Raw genomic sequence first — 23,287 nt, forward strand, 5'->3', positions numbered from 1 at the left:
CCAGATTTCCGCTCCCCTTTGTCTGAAGAAGTTCTTCCTGACATCACCCCTGAACCGCCTGGCTCGAATTTTAAGGTTCTGGACTCCCCCACCAGATGAAATAGTTTCTCTCCATCGACCCTATCAAATTCTTTAAACATCTTAAACACCTCAATTAGATCGTCCCTTAGCCTACTATACTCCAGTGAATGCAACCTGTCCTCATAAGTTAACCGTTTGAGCCCTGGTATCATTCTGGTGAATCTGTGCTGCACCCTCTCCAACACTGATAGATCCTCCCAGAGGTGCAGTGTAGAACTAAAGTCCTTATTCAGGGTAGGATCTAATCAGATCTTTCTAGAAGTGAAGGATAGCTTCCAAACTAAAGATACTTTATTGTTCAAGACAGGAAGAAATTGGGGAAGAGTTGTTTGCAGGATTTGGATCTGAACACACAAGCCCTGAACTTCATATGTAGGCCCAGGCTTCGGTTGCCATGGCAACGCCTCCCTCTCGCACCCATCCAATTGTGCTGTACAAAGGTAATTTTATCCGAACAATTTCAATCTGCTCTATTGAAAGGTGGAAATTTGAGGAAGCTGTTTGCATTCACTACCTGAGTGCTTGCTAACCTGCTCTGTAGGATATGTTTATCGTCCGTCCTAGCAACCAACACGTAACCCAACACTTGCACAACGTCCTAGAGATGAACATGTCCCCTTGTTTTCTTGTGCAGCCTTGCACAATAATAATCATTCATAGAGGTGAATCTCCAACAATTTCTATTTATATAGCGCCTTTAATGTAGTAAAACATCCTGAGGTGCTTCACAGGAGTGTTCGCAAACAAAATTTGACACTGAGCCACAGAGGGAGATATTAGAACAGGTGACCAAAAGCTTAGTCAAAGAGGTAGGTTTTAAGGAGTGGCTAAAGGAGGAGAGAGAGAAGCGAAGAGGTTTAGGGAGTGAAGTCTGGAGCTGAGGGCCCAGGCAGCTGAAGGCATGGCCGCCAATGATGGAGCCAATAAAACCGGGGACGCTCAACAGGCCAGAATTTGCACAGTGGAGATCTCGGAGGGTAGTGGGGCTGGAGGAGGTTACAGAGATGGGGAGGAGTTGATTTCATTGAGGAATTTGAAACCAAGGATGAGAATTTTAAAGTTGAGGCATTGCTGGACTGGGAGCCAGTGTAGGTCATCGGGCACAGTGGGTGATGGGTGAACAGAACTTGGTGAGAGTTAAGAGTGGAGTTTTGGAGTTTCTTCCTCGCCTGAAGGTTTTGGCTTTTGCTCCATTTGCTCTTTTAACAGAGCAGGCTTCAAGTGACAGCGAGTATCTGCTGGCTGTTCAAACATGGGAGGAATCACATACAGGCTGTGCACACCCAACGTCCACCCTGGCACACATCCCGGGATGGGACAGTGATCAGGAGAGGGAATCCCAGCGAATTTGCCCCTTCGTAGCCCAGTAGCACAAAGGCCAGTTGTCAGTCTAAATGCAGCAAAGTGAGCACAGAGCACAGATAAAACTTTTGCTGTTCATGGTCTGTGTGTCTCCGTATCAAACCAGTTAGTGCCTGGCGGTGAGTTAAAATAATTTCTAATTTATTCACCAGTGTCTACACTTAAAGTGATAAAGCACGGACTTGCATTTACATAGCGTCTTTCACAGCCTCAGGACATCCCAGAGAGCTTCACAGCCAATCAATGAAGTGCAGTCACTGTTGTAATGTAGGAAACGCAGCAGCCAATTTTGGCACAGCAAGATCCCACAAACAGCAATGTGATAATGACCAGCTAATCTGTTTTAGCAATGTTGGTTGAGGGATAAATATTGACCAGGGCACTGGGGAGAACTCCCCCGCTCTCCTTTGAAATATTGACTGTGGGATGTTTTACATATACCTGAGAGAGCAGGTGAGGCCTCGGTTTTAGGTGTCGGACTGTGTATTTCATCTGCTTGTTCAGCAGGGTGAGAGTTAACTCCAAGACTAGGTCAAACAGAATCCTAGTGTTACCTGCAAAATCTCTTAGCAACAAGGTCTGGGAGAGAACGCTCTTCAAATGCGAAAGTCCATGTGTTTAATTTGTAGGGACGCGTTTGGCAGCAGAACCAGTTCTGGAAACTTCTACTGTGAGATGTTCAACTTTAAACAATGTCTCCTCTCCACGGGAAACAGTGAAGGAAACATGTACATAAAAACAGAGAGACAAGAAAAGGCCAGGATTGTCGAGGACAGGGTCTGTTCCAGTGGGATAGTCGAGGGCAGGGTCTGGTCCAGTGGGATAGTCTAGGGCCACTCTGGCCTGTCCACAAACTGATGCCGGAATCTCTCTGATCCTGATCACTAACTGGTTCAAGAAGGGGACTGGGATCCAATCCAGAACTAACGACAAATGTTATGAATGCAGTCCGGACCCAGAACTTTAGGGAAGGTTTCTAAAACATTTACCTCCAAGTTCTGTGTGTCTCTTCCTCCTCCTTACCTTGGGGTTCTGTCACCCCCACTCCCAACCCACCAGTGCTTCAACTTTCCTCTCCTTCCCTTGCCCTTCCCCGGGTATTGCTGATCTCCCCTCTCCCCACTTCACCCAAAATTCCTCTCAGTCACTCTTTGCAGAGTTTGGAAATTTTTATTTACAAATAAATTGTTGCCCTTTATTTTTTTTCAAGTGAGTTTTGTTTTTTTCTGTAATACTGAATCGAGCTGAGGTGCCATCTGCAAACCACCCAAGTGGTCGTGGAAAAGGATGGTGAAGATTCTCTCGAGCAACATCAGGAACGAGAGGGTAAAGTCAGAACGAAAGTCTATAAAAACAGGTCCTTTCTCACTGGATCAGAGACGGTTCAGGGGCTAGCAGCCAGCTTTCAAAATAATAACAGATTTTCCGGGGAAATTTGGTTCCACTAGTTTTTCCAACTTTTTTTAGATTTTCAGTGTGTGCAATTTTTTTATGGTGTTTTTTTTTAATTGGACAAGATCTTATAGCCCAGAAATTGCTGGAAAAATAACAGAGAGTTCACAGCATTATTATTAGTCCACCAATTCATCAATTTGCGTTTGGGAAGGGATACACCATGAGTTCTGAATGGCCACAAATGGCTGAACAATTTGCACAGCGAATGTGTCTTGAAATTGGGATTAAAATCTGGGATGTTCAAGAGGCCACAATTGGAGGAATGCAGAGATCTCAGAGTGTTGGAGGAGGTTACAGAGGTAGGGAGGGGATGAGGGGCCAAGGGGAGATTTGAACAACAGGATTTCCTATTATACAGAGTGAAAAAGAACTTGTATTTATCCAGCACATTTCACAACTTCAGGAAGTCCAAAAGCTCTTAAATATAATCATGGTTGTAATTTAGGCAGCCAATTTGTGCATGGTAAGATCCCACCAACAGCAACGAGGTAATTCACCAGGTAATCGGTTTAGTTCATGGTTGTGAGTGGTAAATATTAACAACACTGGGGAGAGCTCCCCTGCTCTTTGAATAGTTCCATGTGATATTTTATATCTGGTTTAACACCTCATTCCAAAGATGGCACCTCTGACAGTGCAGCACTGCCTCAGGCGTGCCAGTCTAGATTTTGTGCTCAAGTCTCTGGAGTGGGGCTTGAACCCACAAACCTTCTGATTCAGAGGCAGGGGAGTGCTGCCCACTGAGGTACTATATCCTTCAGTGGGTCTCCTTGTCTCTTGGTGTGGTCTGTCTGCTCACTGTATCCACTGCAGGCAGGAAGAGGTGGGAATGACCAGTGTTCCAGATAATGAGTGATTAAGTTGAGCTGAAGTCAGTTGGCCCCAACAGTCCCTGTACCCGTTGCCGGACAATAGCTTCCAGTCCGGCAATGCCTTGAGTTTAAATTTCTCATCCTTCTTTGAAATCCCTCCATGGCCTCGTCCCTCCCTATCTTTATAACCTCCTCCAGCCCTACAATCCTCCGAGATCTCTGTACTTCTCTAATTCTGGCCTCTTGCCTATCCCTGATTTTAATTGTTGCACCATTGGAAGCTGTGCCTTTAGCTGCCTGGGGCCCTAAGCTCTGGAATTCCCTCCCTAAACCTCTCCGCCTCTCTCTCCCCTCCTTTAGACGTTCGTTAAAACTGACCTCTTTGACCAAGATTTTGGTCCCCTGTCCTAATATCTCCTATGTGGCTCAGCGTCATTTCTTTTGGTTGTACTCCTATGAAGCACCTTGGAATGTTTTACTGTTTGAAAGCTGCTATGTAAATACAAGTTGTTGTTAATTCCAAGCACAGCCTTCACTTTCCAGCCTGAAACATGTTTAACAGCCGTCTTGCTGGAGAATGCTTGGCTTTAGGTGGGATTGGGTTTCCATTACTGACACGGTCTTTGTGGTGAATTATTAAGAAAATGTGATCCTGTTCCCTGCCCCCAAGCGACTGGTGAACAGCCAATAGCTGTTGGGAAAGGATTGGGGTTGTAGCTGGAGATGTGCAGAGAGGGATTTGCAGACTGGCCCTAGTGACAAGTGCAGAAGGAGCTGAGTTGTTGTAACTCTCTGTTTGCAGCCTGGTCTGGGCAACCCTCCCTGCAAATATGGCAATGTTGACTTCCTTTGGTTTCACAGAGGAGCAGGTGGCCTGTGTGTGTGAGGTTTTACAACAGGGAGGCAGCATGGAGAGGCTGGGCAGGTTCCTGTGGTCGCTGCCAGCCTGTGAACACCTCCATAAGAACGAGAGCGTCCTCAAAGCCAAAGCAGCGGTGGCTTTTCACCGGGGCAATTTCCGTGAGTTGTACCGGATCCTGGAGAGCTGCCAGTTCTCGGTGCAGAGTCACCCCAAACTGCAGCAGTTCTGGCTGAAGGCTCATTACATCCAGGCTGAGAAGCTGAGGGGGAGACCCCTGGGGGCAGTGGGAAAGTACCGGGTCCGCAGGAAGTTCCCGCTGCCCAGGACCATCTGGGATGGAGAGGAGACCAGTTACTGCTTCAAGGTGGGTCCGTAATCCCGCCGCGATTCCCGCCGCGATTCCGCTGTGTGTGTGCGGACATCCCGCAACTTCCCCAGAGAAACTCCGCTGGCTGTGAAACCCCCAATGTAGGGGCGGGAGGGGAAGGGGTGCGCGGGGGGTGGGGGTGGGGGTTCGCAAATGCTCCAACATTTCCACCCGATTCCACTAAGCAGAAAGTTGGGAACAGGAAACATGGTCCTGGAACCCAGGCTGGAACCGGGAACTGAGGACAAATTCCAGTGGGGTTGGGGGAGGGGTCAGTGTTTGGGCAGGGGTCAGTATATGGGGAGAGGTCAGTATATCGGGAGGAGTCATGTTTGGGGAGGGGTCAGTGTTTGGGGAGGGGTCAGTGTTTGGGGAGGGTCATGTTTGAGCAGGCTTTAGTGTTTGGGGAGGGGTCAGTATATGGGGATGGGCCGGTATTTGGGGAGGTGTCAGTGTTTGGGCAGGGGTTATTGTTTGGGGAGGGGTCAGTACTTGTGGAGGGGTCAGTGCTGGGGAGGAGTCAGTGTTTGGGGAAGGGTCAGTGTTTCGGTAGGGGCCAGTATTTCGGGAGGGGTCAGTGTTAGGGCAGGGTTCAGTGTTTGGGGAGGGGTCATTGTTTGGGGAGGGGTTCTGTGTTTGGGGAGGGGTCAGAGTTTGGACAGGGGTCAGTGTTTGTGCAGGGGTTCAGTATTAGGTGCGGGGTCAGCGTTTGGGGAGGAGTCATTCTTTGGGGAGGTGTCATTCTTTGGGGAGGGGTTCAATGTATGGGGAGGGGTCAATGTTTGGGGAGGGGTTCCATGTTTGGGGAGGGGTCAGTGTTTGGACAGGGGTCAGTGTTTGGGCAGGGGTCAGTGTTTGGGGAGGGGTTCAGTATTTGGGGAGGGGTCAGTGCTTGGGCAGGGATCAGTGTTTGGGGAGGAGTCAGTTTGTGGGGCGTGGTTCAGTATTTGGGGAGGGGTCCGTATTTTGGAGGGGTCCGTGTTTTGGAGGGGTCAGTGTTTTGGGAGGGGTTCAGTGTTTGGGGAAGGGTCAGTGTTTGGGGCGGAGTCAGTTTTTGGGGATGGTCAGTATTTGGGGAGGGGTTCAGTATTTGGGGAGGGGGTCAGTGTTTGGGAGAGGTTCAGTATGTGGGGAGGGGGTCAGTGTTTGGGGAGGGGTCAGTGATTGGGGAGTGGTCAGTGTTTGGGGAGGGTTACAGTATTTGGGGAGGGGTCATTGCTTGGTGCGGGGTCAATGTTTGGGGAGGGGTTCAGTATCTGGGGAGGGGTCAGTTTGGGAAGGGGTCAGTGTTTGGGGAGGGGTCATTGTTTGCAGAGGGGTACCATGTTTGGGGAGGGGTCAGTGTTTGGGTAGGGATTCAGTATTTGGGGAGGGGTCAGCGTTTGGGGAGGAGGCATTCTTTGGGGAGGGGTCAGTGTTTGGGGAGGGGTCAATGTTTGGAGAGGGGTTCCATGTTTGGGGAGGGGTCAGTGTTTGGGCAGGGGACAGTGTTTGGGGAGGGGTTCAGTATTTGGGGAGGGGTCAGTGCTTGGGCAGGGATCAGTGTTTGGGGAGGAGTCAGTTTGTGGGGCGTGGTTCAGTATTTGGGGTGGGGTCTGTGTTTGGGAGGGGTCAGTGTTTTGGTAGGGGTTCAGTGTTTGGGGAATGGTCAGTATTTGGGGAGGGGTTCTGTATTTGGGGAGGTGTTCAGTGTTTGGGGAGGGGTCAGTTTTTGGGGAGTAGTCAATGTTAGGCAGGAGTTCAGTATTTGGGGAGGGGTCAGTGTTTGGGGAGGGGTCAGTGTTTGGGCAGGGATTAGTGTTTGGGGAGGGGTTCGGTATTTGGGGAGTGGCAGTGTTGGGGAGGGGTCAGTGGGGAGGGGTCAGTGTTTGAGGCTGGGTCAATGTTTGGGGAGGGGGGTCAGTGTTTGGGGAAGGGATCAGTGTTTGGGGAGGGGTTCATGTTTGGGGAGGAGTCACTGTTTGGGGACGGGGTCAGTATTTGGGGAAGGGTCAGTGTTTGGGGGGGAGTCAGTGTTTGGGGAGGGGTCAGTGTTTGGGAAGGGGTCAGTGATTGGGCATGGTTCAGTATATGGGTAAGGGGTCAGTGATTGGGGAGGGGTCAGTGATTGGGGAGGGGTCAGTCTTTGGGGAGGGGTCATTGTTTGGGGCGGGGTCAATGTTTGGGGAGGGGTTCCGTATCTGGGGAGGGGTCATTGTTTGGGGAGGGGTTCCGTGTTTGGGGAGGGGTCAGTGTTTGGACAGGGACCAGTGTTTGGGCAGGGGTTCAGTATTTGGGGAGGGGTCAACATTTGGGGAGGAGTCATTCTTTGGGGAGGGGTCAGTGTTTGGGGAGGGGTCAGTGTTTGGGGAGGGGTCAATGTTTGGGGAGGGGTTCCATGTTTGGACAGGGGTCAGTGTTTGGGCAGGGGTCAGGGTTTGGGGAGGGGGTTCAGTATTTGTGGAGGGGTCAGTGCTTGGGAGGGGTCAGTGTTTTGGGAGGGGATCAGTGTTTGGGGAAGGGTCAGTGTTTGGGGAGGGGTCAATGTTTGGGGAGGGGTTCAGTATCTGGGGAGGGGTCAGTGTTTGGGGAGGGGTCATTGTTTGGGGTGGGGTTCCGTGTTTGGGGAGGGGTCAGAGTTTGGACAGGGATCAGTGTTTGGGCAGGGGTTCAATATTTGGGGAGGGGTCAGCATTTGGGGAGGAGTCATTCTTTGGGGAGGGGTCAGTGTTTGGGGAGGAGTCAGTTTGTGGGGCGTGGTTCAGTATTTGGGGAGGGGTCTGTGTTTGGGAGGGGTCAGTGGTTTGGTAGGGGTTCAGTGTTTTGGGAAGGGTCAGTGTTTGGGGCGGGGTCAGTGTTTGGGGAATGGTCAGTATTTGGGAGGGGTTCTGTATTTGGGGAGGGGTCAGTGTTTGGGAGGGGTCAGTGTTTGGGCAGGGATTAGTGTTTGGGGAGGGGTTCGGTATTTGGGGAGTGGCAGTGTTGGGGAGGGGTCAGTGGGGAGGGGTCAGTGTTTGGGGAGGGGTCATTGTTTGAGGCTGGGTCAATGTTTGGGAAGGGGGTCAGTGTTTGGGGAAGGGATCAGTGTTTGGGGAGGGGTTTATGTTTGGGGAGGAGTCAGTGTTTGGGGACGGGGTCAGTATTTGGGGAGGGGTCAGTGTTTGGGGAGGGGTTCAGTATATGGGGAGGGGTTCAGTATTTGGGGAGGGGATCAGTGTTTGGGGAGGGGTCAGTGTTTGGGGAGGAGTCAGTGTTTGGGGAGGGGTCAGTGTTTGTGGAGGGGTTCAGTATTTGTGGAGGGGTTCAGTATTTGCGGAGGGGTTTATAGGGGAAGGGTCAGTGTTTGGGGAGGGGTCAGTGTTTGGGGAGTGGTCAGTGTTTGGGGAGGGATTCAGTGTTTGGGGAGGGGTTCAGTATTTGGGGAGTGGTTCAGTGGGGAGGGGTCAGTGTTTGGGCAGGGATCAGTATTTGGGGAGGGGTTCAATATTTGGTGAAGGGTCAGTGTTTGTGCAGGGTTCAGTGTTTGGGGTGGGTCAGTGCTTGGGCAGTGATCAGATTTGGGGATGGGTCAGTGTTTTGGGATGGGTCAGTGTTTTGGAGGGGTCAGTGTTTTGAGAGGGGGTATGTGTTTGGGGAGGGGTCATTGTTTTGGGATGGGTCAGTGTTTGGCGAGGTGTCAGTCTTTGGGGAGGGGTCAGTGTTTTGGAGGGGTCAGTGTTTGGGAAGGGGTCAGTGTTTTGGAGGGGTCAGTGTTTGGGGAGGGGTCATTGTTTTGGAGGGGTCATTGTTTGTGGCGGGGCAGTGTTTTGGAGGGGTCATTGTTTTGGGATGGGTCAGTGTTTTGAGAGGGGGTAAGTGTTTGGGGAGGGGTCAGTGTTTTGGAGGGGTCATTGTTTTGGGAGGGGTCAGTGTTTGGGGAGGGGTCAGTGTTTGGGGATGGGTCAGTGTTTTGGAGGGGTCAGTGTTTGGGAAGGGGTCAGTGTTTTGGAGGGGTCAGTGTTTGGGGAGGGGTCAGTGTTTGTGGTGGGGTCAGTGTTTGGGGAAGGGTCAGTGTTTTGGAGGGGTCAGTGCTTGGTGCGGGGTCAATGTTTTGGGAGCGGTTCAGTATCTGGGGAGGGGTCAGTGTTTGGGGAGAGGTCATTGTTTGAGGAGGGGTACCATGTTTGGGGAGGGGTCAGTGTTTGTGGAGGGATTCAGAATTTGGGGAGGGGTCAGCGTTTGGGGAGGAGTCATTCTTTGGGGAGGAGTCATTCTTTGGGGAGGGGTTCATTGGGGAAGGGTCAGTGTTTGGGGAGGGGTCAGTGTTTGGGGAGTGGTCAGTGTTTGGGGAGGGGTTCAGTATTTGGGGAGGGGTTCAGTATTTGGGGAGGCGTTCAGTGGGGAGGGGTCAGTGTTTGGGCAGGGATCAGTATTTGGGGAGGGGTTCAATATTTGGTGAAGGGTCAGTGTTTGTGCAGGGTTCAGTGTTTGGGGGGGCGTCAGTGCTTGGGCAGTGATCAGAGTTTGGGGATGGGTCAGTGTTTTGGGATGGGTCAGTGTTTTGGAGGGGACAGTGTTTTGAGAGGGGGTAAGTGTTTGGGGAGGGGTCAGTGTTTTGGGATGGGTCATTGTTTTGTGAGGGGTCAGTGTTTGGGGAGGGGTCAGTGTTTTGGAGGGGTCAGTGTTTGGGGAGGGGTCAGTGTTTTGGAGGGGTCAGTGTTAGGGGTGGGGTCAGTGTTTGGGGAAGGGTCAGTGTTTTGGAGGGGTCAGTGTTTGGGGAGGGGTCAGTGTTTTGGAGGGGTCAGTGTTTGGGGAGGGGTCAGTGTTTTGGAGGGGTCAGTGTTTGGGGAGGGGTCAGTGTTTTGGAGGGGTCAGTGTTTGGGGTGGGGTCAGTGTTTTGGGAGGGGTTCAGTATCTGGGGAGGGGTCAGTGTTTGGGGAGGGGTCAGTGTTTGGGGAGGGGTCATTGTTTGCGGAGGGGTACCATGTTTGGGGAGGGGTCAGTGTTTGGGGAGGGGGGTCAGTGTTTGGGAGAGGTTCAGTATGTGGGGAGGGGGTCAGTGATTGGGGAGTGGTCAGTGTTTGGGGAGGGTTACAGTATTTGGGGAGGGGTCAGTGCTTGGTGCGGGGTCAATGTTTGGGGAGGGGTTCAGTATCTGGAGAGGGGTCAGTGTTTGGGGAGGGGTCAGTGTTTGGGGAGGGGTCATTGTTTGCAGAGGGGTACCATGTTTGGGGAGGGGTCAGTGTTTGGGTAGGGATTCAGTATTTGGGGAGGGGTCAGCATTTGGGGAGGAGGCATTCTTTGGGGAGGGGTCAGTGTTTGGGGAGGGGTCAATGTTTGGGGAGGGGTCAATGTTTGGGGAGGGGTTCCATGTTTGGGGAGGGGTCAGTGTTTGGGCAGGGGACAGTTTGGGGAGGGGTTCAGTATTTGGGGAGGGGTCAGTGCTTGGGCAGAGATCAGTATTTGGGGAGGAGTCAGTTTGTGGGGCGTGGTTCAGTATTTGGGGTGGGGTCTGTGTTTGGGAGGGGTCAGTGTTTTGGTAGGGGTTCAGTGTTTGGGGAAGGGTCAGTGTTTGGGGCGGGGTCAGTGTTTGGGGAATGGTCAGTATTTGGGGAGGGGTTCTGTATTTGGGGAGGTGTTCAGTGTTTGGGGAGGGGTCAGTTTTTGGGGAGTAGTCAATGTTAGGCAGGAGTTCAGTATTTGGGGAGGGGTCAGTGTTTGGGCAGGGATTAGTGTTTGGGGAGGGGTTCGGTATTTGGGGAGTGGCAGTGTTGGGGAGGGGTCAGTGGGGAGGGGTCAGTGTTTGAGGCTGGGTCAATGTTTGGGGAGGGGGGTCAGTGTTTGGGGAGGAGTCAGTGTTTGGGGACGGGGTCAGTATTTGGGGAAGGGTCAGTGTTTGGGGAGGAGTCAGTGTTTGGGGAGGTGTCAGTGTTTGGGGAGGGGTCAGTCTTTGGGGAGGGGTCAGTCTTTGGGGAGGGGTCATTGTTTGGGGCGGGGTCAATGTTTGGGGAGGGGTTCCGTATCTGGGGCGGGGTCAGTGTTTGGGGAGGGGTCATTGTTTGGGGAGGGGTTCCGTGTTTGGGGAGGGGTCAGAGTTTGGACAGGGACCAGTGTTTGGGCAGGGGTTCAGTATTTGGGGAGGGGTCAACATTTGGGGAGGGGTCAGTGTTTGGGGAGGGGTCAATGTTTGGGGAGGGGTCAATGTTTGGGTAGGGGTTCCATGTTTGGACAGGGGTCAGTGTTTGGGCAGGGGTCAGTGTTTGGGGAGGGGGTTCAGTATTTGTGGAGGGGTCAGTGCTTGGGAGGGGTCAGTGTTTTGGGAGGGGTTCAGTGTTTGGGGAAGGGTCAGTGTTTGGGGAGGGGTTCAGTATCTGGGGAGGGGTCAGTGTTTGGGGAGGGGTCATTGTTTGGGGTGTGGTTCCGTGTTTGGGGAGGGGACAGAGTTTGGACAGGGATCAGTGTTTGGGCAGGGGTTCAGTATTTGGGGAGGGGTCAGCATTTGGGGAGGAGTCATTCTTTGTGGAGGGGTCAGTGTTTGGGGAGGAGTCAGTTTGTGGGGCGTGGTTCAGTATTTGGGGAGGGGTCTGTGTTTGGGAGGGGTCAGTGTTTGGGGAATGGTCAGTATTTGGGAGGGGTTCTGTATTTGGGGAGGTGTTCAGTGTTTGGGGAGGGGTCAGTTTTTGGGGAGTAGTCAATGTTAGGTAGGGGTTCAGTATTTGGGGAGGGGTCAGTGTTTGGGAGGGGTCAGTGTTTGGGCAGGGATTAGTGTTTGGGGAGGGGTTCGGTATTTGGGGAGTGGCAGTGTTGGGGAGGGGTCAGTGGTGAGGGGTCAGTGTTTGGGGAGGGGTCATTGTTTGAGGCTGGGTCAATGTTTGGGGAGGGGGTCAGTGTTTGGGGAAGGGATCAGTGTTTGGGGAGGGGTTTATGTTTGGGGAGGAGTCAGTGTTTGGGGACGGGGTCAGTATTTGGGGAGGGTTCAGTGTTTGGGGAGGGGTTCAGTATATGGGGAGGGGTTCAGTATTTGGGGAGGGGATCAGTGTTTGGGGAGGGATCAGTGTTTGGGGAGGGGTTCAGTATTTGGGGAGGAGTCAGTGTTTGGGGAGGTGTCAGTGTTTGTGGAGGGGTTCAGTATTTGTGGAGGGGTTCAGTATTTGCGGAGGGGTTTATAGGGGAAGGGTCAGTGTTTGGGGAGGGGTCAGTGTTTGGGGAGTGGTCAGTGTTTGGGGAGGGGTTCAGTGTTTGGGGAGGGGTTCAGTATTTGGGGAGTGGTTCAATGGGGAGGGGTCAGTGTTTGGGCAGGGATCAGTATTTGGGGAGGGGTTCAAAATTTGGTGAAGGGTCAGTGTTTGTGCAGGGTTCAGTGTTTGGGGCGGGGTCAGTGCTTGGGCAGTGATCAGAGTTTGGGGATGGGTCAGTGTTTTGGGATGGGTCAGTGTTTTGGAGGGGTCAGTGTTTTGAGAGGGGGTAAGTGTTTGGGGAGGGGTCAGTGTTTTGGAGGGGTCATTGTTTTGGGATGGGTCAGTGTTTGGCGAGGTGTCAGTGTTTGGGGAGGGGTCAGTGTTTTGGAGGGGTCAGTGTTTTGGAGGGGTCAGTGTTTTGGAGGGGTCAGTGTTTGGGGTGGGGTCAGTGTTTGGGGAAGGGTCAGTGTTTTGGAGGGGTCAGTGTTTTGGAGGGGTCAGTGTTTGGGGAGGGGTCAGTGTTTTGGAGGGGTCAGTGTTTGGGGAGGGGTCAGTGTTTTGGAGGGGTCAGTGTTTGGGGTGGGGTCAGTGTTTTGGGAGGGGTTCAGTATCTGGGGAGGGGTCAGTGTTTGGGGAGGGGTCAGTGTTTGGGGAGGGGTCATTGTTTGGGGAGGGGTCAGTGTTTGGGGAGGGGGGTCAGTGTTTGGGAGAGGTTCAGTATGTGGGGAGGGGGTCAGTGTTTGGGGAGTGGTCAGTGATTGGGGAGTGGTCAGTGTTTGGGGAGGGATACAGTATTTGGGGAGGGGTCAGTGCTTGGTGCGGGGTCAATGTTTGGGGAGGGGTTCAGTATCTGGAGAGGGGTCAGTGTTTGGGGAGGGGTCAGTGTTTGGGGAGGGGTCATTGTTTGCAGAGGGGTACCATGTTTGGGGAGGGGTCAGTGTTTGGGTAGGGATTCAGTATTTGGGGAGGGGTCAGCATTTGGGGAGGAGGCATTCTTTGGGGAGGGGTCAGTGTTTGGGGAGGGGTCAATGTTTGGGGAGGGGTCAATGTTTGGGGAGGGGTTCCATGTTTGGGGAGGGGTCAGTGTTTGGGCAGGGGACAGTTTGGGGAGGGGTTCAGTATTTGGGGAGGGGTCAGTGCTTGGGCAGAGATCAGTATTTGGGGAGGAGTCAGTTTGTGGGGCGTGGTTCAGTATTTGGGGTGGGGTCTGTGTTTGGGAGGGGTCAGTGTTTTGGTAGGGGTTCAGTGTTTGGGGAAGGGTCAGTGTTTGGGGCGGGGTCAGTGTTTGGGGAATGGTCAGTATTTGGGGAGGGGTTCTGTATTTGGGGAGGTGTTCAGTGTTTGGGGAGGGGTCAGTTTTTGGGGAGTAGTCAATGTTAGGCAGGAGTTCAGTATTTGGGGAGGGGTCAGTGTTTGGGGAGGGGTCAGTGTTTGGGCAGGGATTAGTGTTTGGGGAGGGGTTCGGTATTTGGGGAGTGGCAGTGTTGGGGAGGGGTCAGTGGGGAGGGGTCAGTGTTTGAGGCTGGGTCAATGTTTGGGGAGGGGTGTCAGTGTTTGGGGAAGGCATCTGTGTTTGGGGAGGAGTCAGTGTTTGGGGACGGGGTCAGTATTTGGGGAAGGGTCAGTGTTTGGGGAGGAGTCAGTGTTTGGGGAGGGGTCAGTGTTTGGGGAGGGGTCAGTGTTTGGGAAGGGGTCAGTGATTGGGGAGGGGTCAGTCTTTGGGGAGGGGTCATTGTTTGGGGCGGGGTCAATGTTTGGGGAGGGGTTCCGTATCTGGGGCGGGGTCAGTGTTTGGGGAGGGGTCATTGTTTGGGGAGGGGTTCCGTGTTTGGGGAGGGGTCAGAGTTTGGACAGGGACCAGTGTTTGGGCAGGGGTTCAGTATTTGGGGAGGGGTCAACATTTGTGGAGGAGTCATTCTTTGGGGAGGGGTCAGTGTTTGGGGAGGGGTCAATGTTTGGGTAGGGGTTCCATGTTTGGACAGGGGTCAGTGTTTGGGCAGGGGTCAGTGTTTGGGGAGGGGGTTCAGTATTTGTGGAGGGGTCAGTGCTTGGGAGGGGTCAGTGTTTTGGGAGGGGTTCAGTGTTTGGGGAAGGGTCAGTGTTTGGGGAGGGGTCAATGTTTGGGGAGGGGTTCAGTATCTGGGGAGGGGTCAGTGTTTGGGGAGGGGTCATTGTTTGGGGTGTGGTTCTGTGTTTGGGGAGGGGACAGAGTTTGGACAGGGATCAGTGTTTGGGCAGGGGTTCAGTATTTGGGGAGGGGTCAGCATTTGGGGAGGAGTCATTCTTTGTGGAGGGGTCAGTGTTTGGGGAGGAGTCAGTTTGTGGGGCGTGGTTCAGTATTTGGGGGGGGTCTGTGTTTGGGAGGGGTCAGTGGTTTGGTAGGGGTTCAGTGTTTGGGGAAGGGTCAGTGTTTGTGGTGGGGTCAGTGTTTGGGTAATGGTCAGTGTTTGGGGAGGGGTCAGTTTTTGGGGAGTAGTCAATGTTAGGTAGGGGTTCAGTATTTGGGGAGGGGTCAGTGTTTGGGAGGGGTCAGTGTTTGGGCAGGGATTAGTGTTTGGGGAGGGGTTCGGTATTTGGGGAGTGGCAGTGTTGGGGAGGGGTCAGTGGGGAGGGGTCAGTGTTTGGGGAGGGGTCATTGTTTGAGGCTGGGTCAATGTTTGGGGAGGGGGTCAGTGTTTGGGGAAGGGATCAGTGTTTGGGGAGGGGTTTATGTTTGGGGAGGAGTCAGTGTTTGGGGACGGGGTCAGTATTTGGGGAGGGTTCAGTGTTTGGGGAGGGGTTCAGTATATGGGGAGGGGTTCAGTATTTGGGGAGGGGATCAGTGTTTGGGGAGGGATCAGTGTTTGGGGAGGGGTTCAGTGTTTGGGGAGGGGTTCAGTATTTGGGGAGGAGTCAGTGTTTGGGGAGGGGTCAGTGTTTGTGGAGGGGTTCAGTATTTGTGGAGGGGTTCAGTATTTGCGGAGGGGTTTATAGGGGAAGGGTCAGTGTTTGGGGAGGGGTCAGTGTTTGGGGAGGGGTTCAGTGTTTGGGGAGGGGTTCAGTATTTGGGGAGTGGTTCAATGGGGAGGGGTCAGTGTTTGGGCAGGGATCAGTATTTGGGGAGGGGTTCAAAATTTGGTGAAGGGTCAGTGTTTGTGCAGGGTTCAGTGTTTGGGGCGGGGTCAGTGCTTGGGCAGTGATCAGAGTTTGGGGATGGGTCAGTGTTTTGGGATGGGTCAGTGTTTTGGAGGGGTCAGTGTTTTGAGAGGGGGTAAGTGTTTGGGGAGGGGTCATTGTTTTGGAGGGGTCATTGTTTTGGGATGGGTCAGTGTTTGGCGAGGTGTCAGTGTTTGGGGAGGGGTCAGTGTTTTGGAGGGGTCAGTGTTTGGGAAGGGGTCAGTGTTTTGGAGGGGTCAGTGTTTGGGGAGGGGTCATTGTTTTGGAGGGGTCATTGTTTGTGGAGGGGCAGTGTTTTGGAGGGGTCATTGTTTTGGGATGGGTCAGTGTTTTGAGAGGGGGTAAGTGTTTGGGGAGGGGTCAGTGTTTTGGAGCGGTCAGTGATTTGGAGGGGTCAGTGTTTGGGAAGGGGTCAGTGTTTTGGAGGGGTCAGTGTTTGGGGAGGGGTCAGTGTTTTGGAGGGGTCAGTGTTTGGGGTGGGGTCAGTGTTTGGGGAAGGGTCAGTGTTTTGGAGGGGTCAGTGCTTGGTGCGGGGTCAATGTTTTGGGAGCGGTTCAGTATCTGGGGAGGGGTCAGTGTTTGGGGAGAGGTCATTGTTTGAGGAGGGGTACCATGTTTGGGGAGGGGTCAGTGTTTGTGTAGGGATTCAGAATTTGGGGAGGAGTCATTCTTTGGGGAGGAGTCATTCTTTGGCGAGGGGTTCATTGGGGAAGGGTCAGTGTTTGGGGAGGGGTCAGTGTTTGGGGAGTGGTCAGTGTTTGGGGAGGGGTTTAGTGTTTGGGGAGGGGTTCAGTATTTGGGGAGGCGTTCAGTGGGGAGGGGTCAGTGTTTGGGCAGGGATCAGTATTTGGGGAGGGGTTCAATATTTGGTGAAGGGTCAGTGTTTGTGCAGGGTTCAGTGTTTGGGGGGGGGTCAGTGCTTGGGCAGTGATCAGAGTTTGGGGATGGGTCAGTGTTTTGGGATGGGTCAGTGTTTTGGAGGGGTTAGTGTTTTGGGATGGGTCAGTGTTTGGGGAGGGGTCAGTGTTTTGGAGGGGTCAGTGTTTTGGAGGGGTCAGTGTTTGGGGAGGGGTCAGTGTTTGGGGTGGGGTCAGTGTTTGGGGTGGGGTCAGTGTTTGGGGAGGGGTCAGTGTTTGGGGAGGGGTCATTGTTTGCGGAGGGGTACCATGTTTGGGGAGGGGTCAGTGTTTGGGTAGGGATACAGTATTTGGGGAGGGGTCAGTGTTTGGGGAGGAGTCATTCTTTGGGGAGGAGTCATTCTTTGGGGAGGTGTCAGTGTTTGGGGAGGGGTCAATGTTTGGGGAGGGTTTCCATGTTTGGGGAGGGGTCAGTGTTTGGGCAGGGGTCAGTGTTTGGGCAGGGGTCAGTGTTTGGGCAGGGGACAGTGTTTGGGGAGGGGTTCAGTGTTTGGGGAGGGGTCAGTGCTTGGGCAGAGATCAGTGTTTGGGGAGGAGTCAGTTTGTGGGGCGTGGTTCAGTATTTGGGGTGGGGTCTGTGTTTGGGAGGGGTCAGTGTTTTGGGAGGGGTTCAGTGTTTGGGGAAGGGTCAGTGTTTGGGGAGGGATCAGTTTTTGGGGAGTAGTCAATGTTAGGCAGGGGTTCAGTATTTGGGGATGGATCAGTGTTTGGGGAGGGGTCAGTGTTTGGGCAGGGATTAGTGTTTGGGGAGGGGTTTGGTATTTGGGGAGTGTCAGTGTTGGGGAGGGGTCAGTGTTGGGGAGGGGTCAGTGTTGGGGAGGGGTCAGTGTTTGGGGAGGGGTTCAGTATTTGGGGAGGGGTCAGTGCTTGGGGAGGGGTTCAGTGTTTGCGGAGGGGTTCATTGTTTGGGTAAGGGTCAGTGTTTTGGGAGGGGTCAGTGTTTGGGGAGGAGCCAGTGTTTGGGAGGGGTCAGTATTTGAGGAGGGGTTCAGTATATGGGGAGGGGTCAGTGTTTGGGGAGGGGTTCAGTATTTGGGGAGGGGTTCAGTATTTGGGGAGGGGAACAGTGTTTGGGGAAGGGTCAGTGTTTGGGGAGGGGTTCAGTATTTGGGGAGGGGTTCAGTGTTTGGGGAGGGGTTCAGTGTTTGGGGAGGGGTCAGTGTTTGTGGAGGGGTTCAGTATTTGGGGAGGGGTTTAGTGTTTGGGGAGGGGTTCAGTATTTGGGGAGGGGTTCATTGGGGAAGGGTCAGTGTTTGGGGAGGGGTCAGTGTTTGGGGAGGGGTCAGTGTTTGGGGAGTGGTCAGTGTTTGGGGAGGGGTTTAGTGTTTGGGGAGGGGTTCAGTATTTGGGGAGGGGTTCAGTGGGGAGGGGTCAGTGTTTGTGCAGGGTTCAGTGTTTGGGGGGGGTGGTCAGTGCTTGGGCAGTGTTCAGAGTTTGGGGATGGGTCAGTGTTTTGGGATGGGTCAGTGTTTTGGAGGGGTCATTGTTTTGGGATGGGTCAGTGTTTGGGGAGGGGTCATTGTTTGGGGAGGGGTCATTGTTTGGGGAGGGGTCTGTGTTTGGGGAGGGGTCAGTGTTTTGGAGGGGTCAGAGTTTGGGGAGGGGTCAGTGTTTTGGAGGGGTCAGTGTTTTGGAGGGGTCAGTGTTTGGGGAGGGGTCAGTGTTTTGGAGGGGTCAGTGTTTGGGGTGGGGTCACTGTTTTGGAGGGGTCAGTGTTTGGGGATGGGTCAGTGTTTTGGAGGGGTCAGTGTTTGGGGTGGGGTCAGTGTTTGGGGAAGGGTCAGTGTTTTGGAGGGGTCAGTGTTTGGGGTGGGGTCAGAGTTTTGGAGGGGTCAGTGTTTGGGGAGGGGTCAGTGTTTTGGAGGGGTCATTGTTTTGGGATGGGTCAGTGTTTGGGGAGGCGTCATTGTTTGGGGAGGGGTCAGTGTTTTGGAGGGGTCATTGTTTTGGGATGGGTCATTGTTTTGGGATGGGTCAGTGTTTGGGGAGGCGTCATTGTTTGGGGAGGGGTCAGTGTTTGGGGAGGGGTCAGTGTTTTGGAGGGGTCAGTGTTTGGGGAGGGGTCAGTGTTTGGGGAGGGGTCAGTGTTTGGGGAGGGGTCAGTGTTTTGGAGGGGTCAGTGTTTGGGGTGGGTTCAATGTTTGGGGAGGGTCAGTGTTTGGGGAGGGGTCAGTGTTTTGGAGGGGTCAGTGTTTGGGGAGGGGTCAGTATTTGGGGAGGGGTCAGTGCTTGGGGAGGGGTTCAGTGTTTGCGGAGGGGTTCATTGTTTGGGTAAGGGTCAGTGTTTTGGGAGGGGTCAGTGTTTGGGGAGGAGCCAGTGTTTGGGAGGGGTCAGTATTTGAGGAGGGGTTCAGTATATGGGGAGGGGTCAGTGTTTGGGGAGGGGTCAGTGTTTGGGGAGGGGTTCAGTATTTGGGGAGGGGATCAGTGTTTGGGGAAGGGTCAGTGTTTGGGGAGGGGTTCAGTATTTGGGGAGGGGTTCAGTATTTGGGGAGGGGTTCAGTGTTTGGGGAGGGGTTCAGTGTTTGGGGAGGGGTCAGTGTTTGTGGAGGGGTTCAGTATTTGGGGAGGGGTTTAGTGTTTGGGGAGGGGTTCAGTATTTGGGGAGGGGTTCATTGGGGAAGGGTCAGTGTTTGGAGAGGGGTCAGTGTTTGGGGAGTGGTCAGTGTTTGGGGAGGGGTTTAGTGTTTGGGGAGGGGTTCAGTATTTGGGGAGGGGTTCAGTGGGGAGGGGTCAGTGTTTGTGCACGGTTCAGTGTTTGGGGGGGGTGGTCAGTGCTTGGGCAGTGTTCAGAGTTTGGGGATGGGTCAGTGTTTTGGGATGGGTCAGTGTTTTGGAGGGGTCATTGTTTTGGGATGGGTCAGTGTTTGGGGAGGGGTCATTGTTTGGGGAGGGGTCATTGTTTGGGGAGGGGTCTGTGTTTGGGGAGGGGTCAGTGTTTTGGAGGGGTCAGAGTTTGGGGAGGGGTCAGAGTTTGGGGAGGGGTCAGTGTTTTGGAGGGGTCAGTGTTTGGGGAGGGGTCAGTGTTTTGGAGGGGTCAGTGTTTGGGGTGGGGTCACTGTTTTGGAGGGGTCAGTGTTTGGGGATGGGTCAGTGTTTTGGAGGGGTCAGTGTTTGGGGTGGGGTCAGTGTTTGGGGTGGGGTCAGTGTTTGGGGTGGGGTCAGTGTTTGGGGAAGGGTCAGTGTTTTGGGGTGGGGTCAGAGTTTTGGAGGGGTCAGTGTTTGGGGAGGGGTCAGTGTTTTGGAGGGGTCATTGTTTTGGGATGGGTCAGTGTTTGGGGAGGCGTCATTGTTTGGGGAGGGGTCAGTGTTTTGGAGGGGTCATTGTTTTGGGATGGGTCAGTGTTTGGGGAGGCGTCATTGTTTGGGGAGGGGTCAGTGTTTGGGGAGGGGTCAGTGTTTGGGGAGGGGTCAGTGTTTTGGAGGGGTCAGTGTTTGGGGAGGGGTCAGTGTTTGGGGAGGGGTCAGTGTTTGGGGAGGGGTCAGTGTTTTGGAGGGGTCAGTGTTTGGGGTGGGTTCAATGTTTGGGGAGGGTCAGTGTTTGGGGAGGGGTCAGTGTTTGGGGAGGGGTCAGTGTTTGGGGAGGGGTCAGTGTTTGGGGAAGGGTCAGTGTTTTGGAGGGGTCAGTGTTTGGGGAGGGGTCAGTGTTTGGGGAGGGGTCAGTGTTTTGGAGGGGTCAGTGTTTGGGGTGGGTTCAATGTTTGGGGAGGGTCAGTGTTTGGGGTGGGGTCTGTGTTTGGGGTGGGGTCTGTGTTTGGGGTGGGGTCTGTGTTTGGGGAGGGGTCAGTGTTTGGGGAGGGGTCAGTGTTTTGGAGGGGTTATTGTTTGGGGAGGGGTCAGTGTTTGGGGAGGGGTCAGTGTTTTGGAGGGGTCAGTGTTTGGGGTGGGTTCAATGTTTGGGGAGGGTCAGTGTTTGGGGAGGGGTCAGTGTTTGGGGAGGGGTCAGTGTTTGGGGAAGGGTCAGTGTTTTGGAGGGGTCAGTGTTTGGGGAGGGGTCAGTGTTTGGGGAGGGGTCAGTGTTTTGGAGGGGTCAGTGTTTGGGGTGGGTTCAATGTTTGGGGAGGGTCAGTGTTTGGGGTGGGGTCAGTGTTTGGGGTGGGGTCTGTGTTTAGGGAGGGGTCAGTGTTTGGGGAGGGGTTAGTGTTTGGGGAGGGGTTAGTGTTTGGGGAGGGGTCAGTGTTTGGGGAGGGGTCAGTGTTTTGGAGGGGTCAGTGTTTGGGGTGGGTTCAATGTTTGGGGAGGGGTCAGTGTTTTGGAGGGGTCAGTGTTTGGGGAGGGGTCAGTGTTTGGGGAGGGGTCAGTGTTTTGGAGGGGTCAGTGTTTTGGAGGGGTCAGTGTTTGGGGAGGGGTCAGTGTTTTGGAGGGGTCAGTGTTTGGGGAGGGGTCAGTGTTTGGGGAAGGGTCAGTGTTTGGGGAGGGGTCAGTGTTTGGGGAGGGGTCACTGTTTTGGAGGGGTCAGTGTTTGGGGTGGGTTCAATGTTTGGGGAGGGTCAGTGTTTGGGGTGGGGTCTGTGTTTGGGGAGGGGTCAGTGTTTGGGGAGGGGTCAGTGTTTGGGGAGGGGTCAGTGTTTTGGAGGGGTCAGTGTTTGGGGAGGGGTCAGTGTTTGGGGAGGGGTCAGTGTTTTGGAGGGGTCAGTGTTTGGGGAGGGGTCAGTGTTTGGGGAGGGGTGCGTTTGATTCCTGATATTAGAAATTGAAACTGCACTTTTGCATTTTAAATGCTGATTTCTAATGGATTCAAAATGTATTTCATTCACTGACATCAATCGAATATATTTGGTATTTTCTCAATGTTTGATTTGAGCTGAAGCTTTCATTTTTATTCCTGCTTCCCGTCCGCTTCACTTTTCCGTCTGATGCTTCGATTCTTTGCTGCTCTTCAGGAGAAATCCCGGGGTACTTTGCGGGAATGGTATTTGCACAATCCATACCCCTCTCCCCGGGAGAAGAGGGAACTGGCTGAAGCCACTGGACTGACCACCACACAGGTCAGCAACTGGTTCAAGAACCGAAGACAGAGAGACAGAGCAGCTGAGACCAAAGACAGGTAAAGACAGATTGGAGTAACGCAGAATGAGAAGGAGATAGGAAGTAATCCAGGAACAGTACGGATCTGGAATAGGGAATGATTCAGGAGTGGGAAGGGAAGCGGACAGGGAGTAATTTGCCAATGGTACCGAACTTGGAGGTGTGGCAGACAGTGAGAATGATACCAGTCACTTGCTACAGGACATAGATGGGCTAGCAGAATGGGCAGACGAGTGGCAGATGGAATTTAATACAGAGAAGTGTGAGGTGATGCATTATGGCAAAAGGGATGGAGAGAGTCCATGTGGACTTAATAGCACAGTTCTAAAGAGTGTGCAGGGACAGAGGGACCTGGGGGGTGCATGTGCATCGATCTTTAAAGGTGGCAGGACATATTGAGAAAGTGGTTAGTAAAGCATATGGGATCTTGGGCTTCATAAATAGAGGCATTGAATCAAAAGGAGGAAGTTATGCTGAACCTTTATAAAGCTCTGGTTAGGCCCCAACTAGAGTATTGCGTCTAGTTCTGGTCACCACACTTTAGGAAGGATGTGAGTGTCCTTGAGAGGGTGCAGACGAGATTTACCAGAATGTTTCCAGGGATGAGGGAGTTTAGTTACAAGGTTAGGTTGGAGATGCTGGGGTTGTTCTCCTTGGAGCAAAGGAGACTGAGGGGATATTTGATAGAGGTGTACAAGATTCTGACAGGTTTAGATAAGATAGACAAAGCAAAACTGATCCCATTAGCTGATGGTACAAGGACGAGGGGACACACATTGAAGGTTTTGGGCAAGAGATGTTGGGGGGAATGTGAGGAAGAACTTTTTTACACAGCGAGTGTTAATGACCTGGAACTCACTGCCCACGAGGATGGTGGGAGCCGAGACAATGATTTCAAAAGGAAATTGGGTGGTCATTCTCAGTCGATAAACCTGCAGGGCTACGGGGATCGAGCAGGGGAGTGGGACTGACTGGATAGCTCTAGAGAAAGCCATCATGGACTTGATGGGCCAAATGGCCTCCTTCTGTGTCATTATGTCTCTATGACTCTAATGCAGGAGTGGGAATAGGGAGTAATTCAGGAATGGGAAAAGCCGGGCTGGCACTCAGTGCCAAGGATGCTGGACATAATGCCAGTCTCTAAGTTTGGGCACATTACAACTATTGATCTAATGGATAGGTTATTGATCAGATTGACAGAGGCCATTATTGGTCTCACTGATACTTTGAATTAATGACTTTTCTTCTATTCAGAGAGAACACGGAGAATTCAAACCCTCATTACAAACAGCCCCAGAAGCAGCTGTCCGAGGCGAAAATCCTCCTGAGCAGCTCTGATGAAGAGGAGGGCTCTCCGGACCAGAGCCCTGACCCTCGTCCTGGGACCCCAGGACTTCTGTATCCAGGAAACCTGCACTCTCAGTCAATAAACTCTGTCCTCCCTCTGACCAGTGCTGCCCTTCAGCATCCAGATCTCATGCACTCTCACATGTTGGAAGAATCCATCCTTGGACCTTTCACTTCTGGCCTGGTGGATCTGGGTTCGTGAGCGGCTGAAAATGATTCGGGGCCGGTTGGGGGGGTGGGGGAGGGGGGTGGGAGGCCCGGGGAGGGGAGAGTGGTGTTGGTGGGCGAGAAAGAAACAAAAACTGGGTTTGGACAATGAACGGAAAATCACCCAGTAGTGGGATCGAATGTTAGCACTTAAAATTTTAATAAATTGTAAAAAGACGGTTAGGACTAAAGTTTACAAATATAGTTTAAACTTATGAGAAGCTACTGAACTAGTTAGCGTAAATTTATTTCACTAACAAGTAGGCAAGGTGAGCGGGTGAGACCACATAAGGTACAGACACTGGCTGTTCTGTGCATGGAGGTGCCAAGGGTTATAGCGTGTGAAATTTCCAGGACATTGCGGAGTCTCCACAGCCTGGGGATGGACTTAACCCCCTGCCCACCTCTCCTCCCCCGACCTCTTTCATCTTCTGAGTCCTGCAAAGTTTGGATGAGATGCAATAATTGTGAAAGTTTCTGATGAAAGTGTATTTTCTAATAAAGTTACCAAAATAGCAGAAGGGAGGCTGAGTGTTTGAGTAGGAGGGGAATGGGGG

General features: G+C 53.1%; 1 protein-coding gene across 1 annotated transcript; it reads left to right on the top strand.

Annotated features, from left to right (window-relative positions):
- The first annotated feature begins 4,540 nt into the window (after positions 1-4,540).
- LOC137353200 (homeobox protein SIX1-like) lies at positions 4,541-22,739 on the top strand. The gene is made up of 3 exons (XM_068019254.1): positions 4,541-4,936; positions 21,032-21,195; positions 22,431-22,739. The coding sequence occupies exons 1-3, from the start codon at positions 4,541-4,543 to the stop codon at positions 22,723-22,725; spliced, it is 855 nt and encodes a 284-aa protein (XP_067875355.1). The 3' UTR covers positions 22,726-22,739.
- The last annotated feature ends 548 nt before the right edge of the window (positions 22,740-23,287 follow it).

Source organism: Heterodontus francisci, chromosome 40 (genome assembly GCF_036365525.1).
Source record: "Heterodontus francisci isolate sHetFra1 chromosome 40, sHetFra1.hap1, whole genome shotgun sequence".
NCBI lineage: Eukaryota > Metazoa > Chordata > Chondrichthyes > Heterodontiformes > Heterodontidae > Heterodontus > Heterodontus francisci.

What these genes read in the sequence shown, in the direction of transcription:
- LOC137353200 (XM_068019254.1), top strand. Translation starts at nt 4,541, where the DNA reads ATGGCAATGTTGACTTCCTTTGGTTTCACAGAGGAGCAGGTGGCCTGT. An exon ending in AGACCAGTTACTGCTTCAAG is followed by an intron (nt 4,937 to 21,031) that starts GTGGGTCCGTAA and finishes GCTGCTCTTCAG; the next exon opens with GAGAAATCCCGGGGTACTTT. An exon ending in GCAGCTGAGACCAAAGACAG is followed by an intron (nt 21,196 to 22,430) that starts GTAAAGACAGAT and finishes TCTTCTATTCAG; the next exon opens with AGAGAACACGGAGAATTCAA.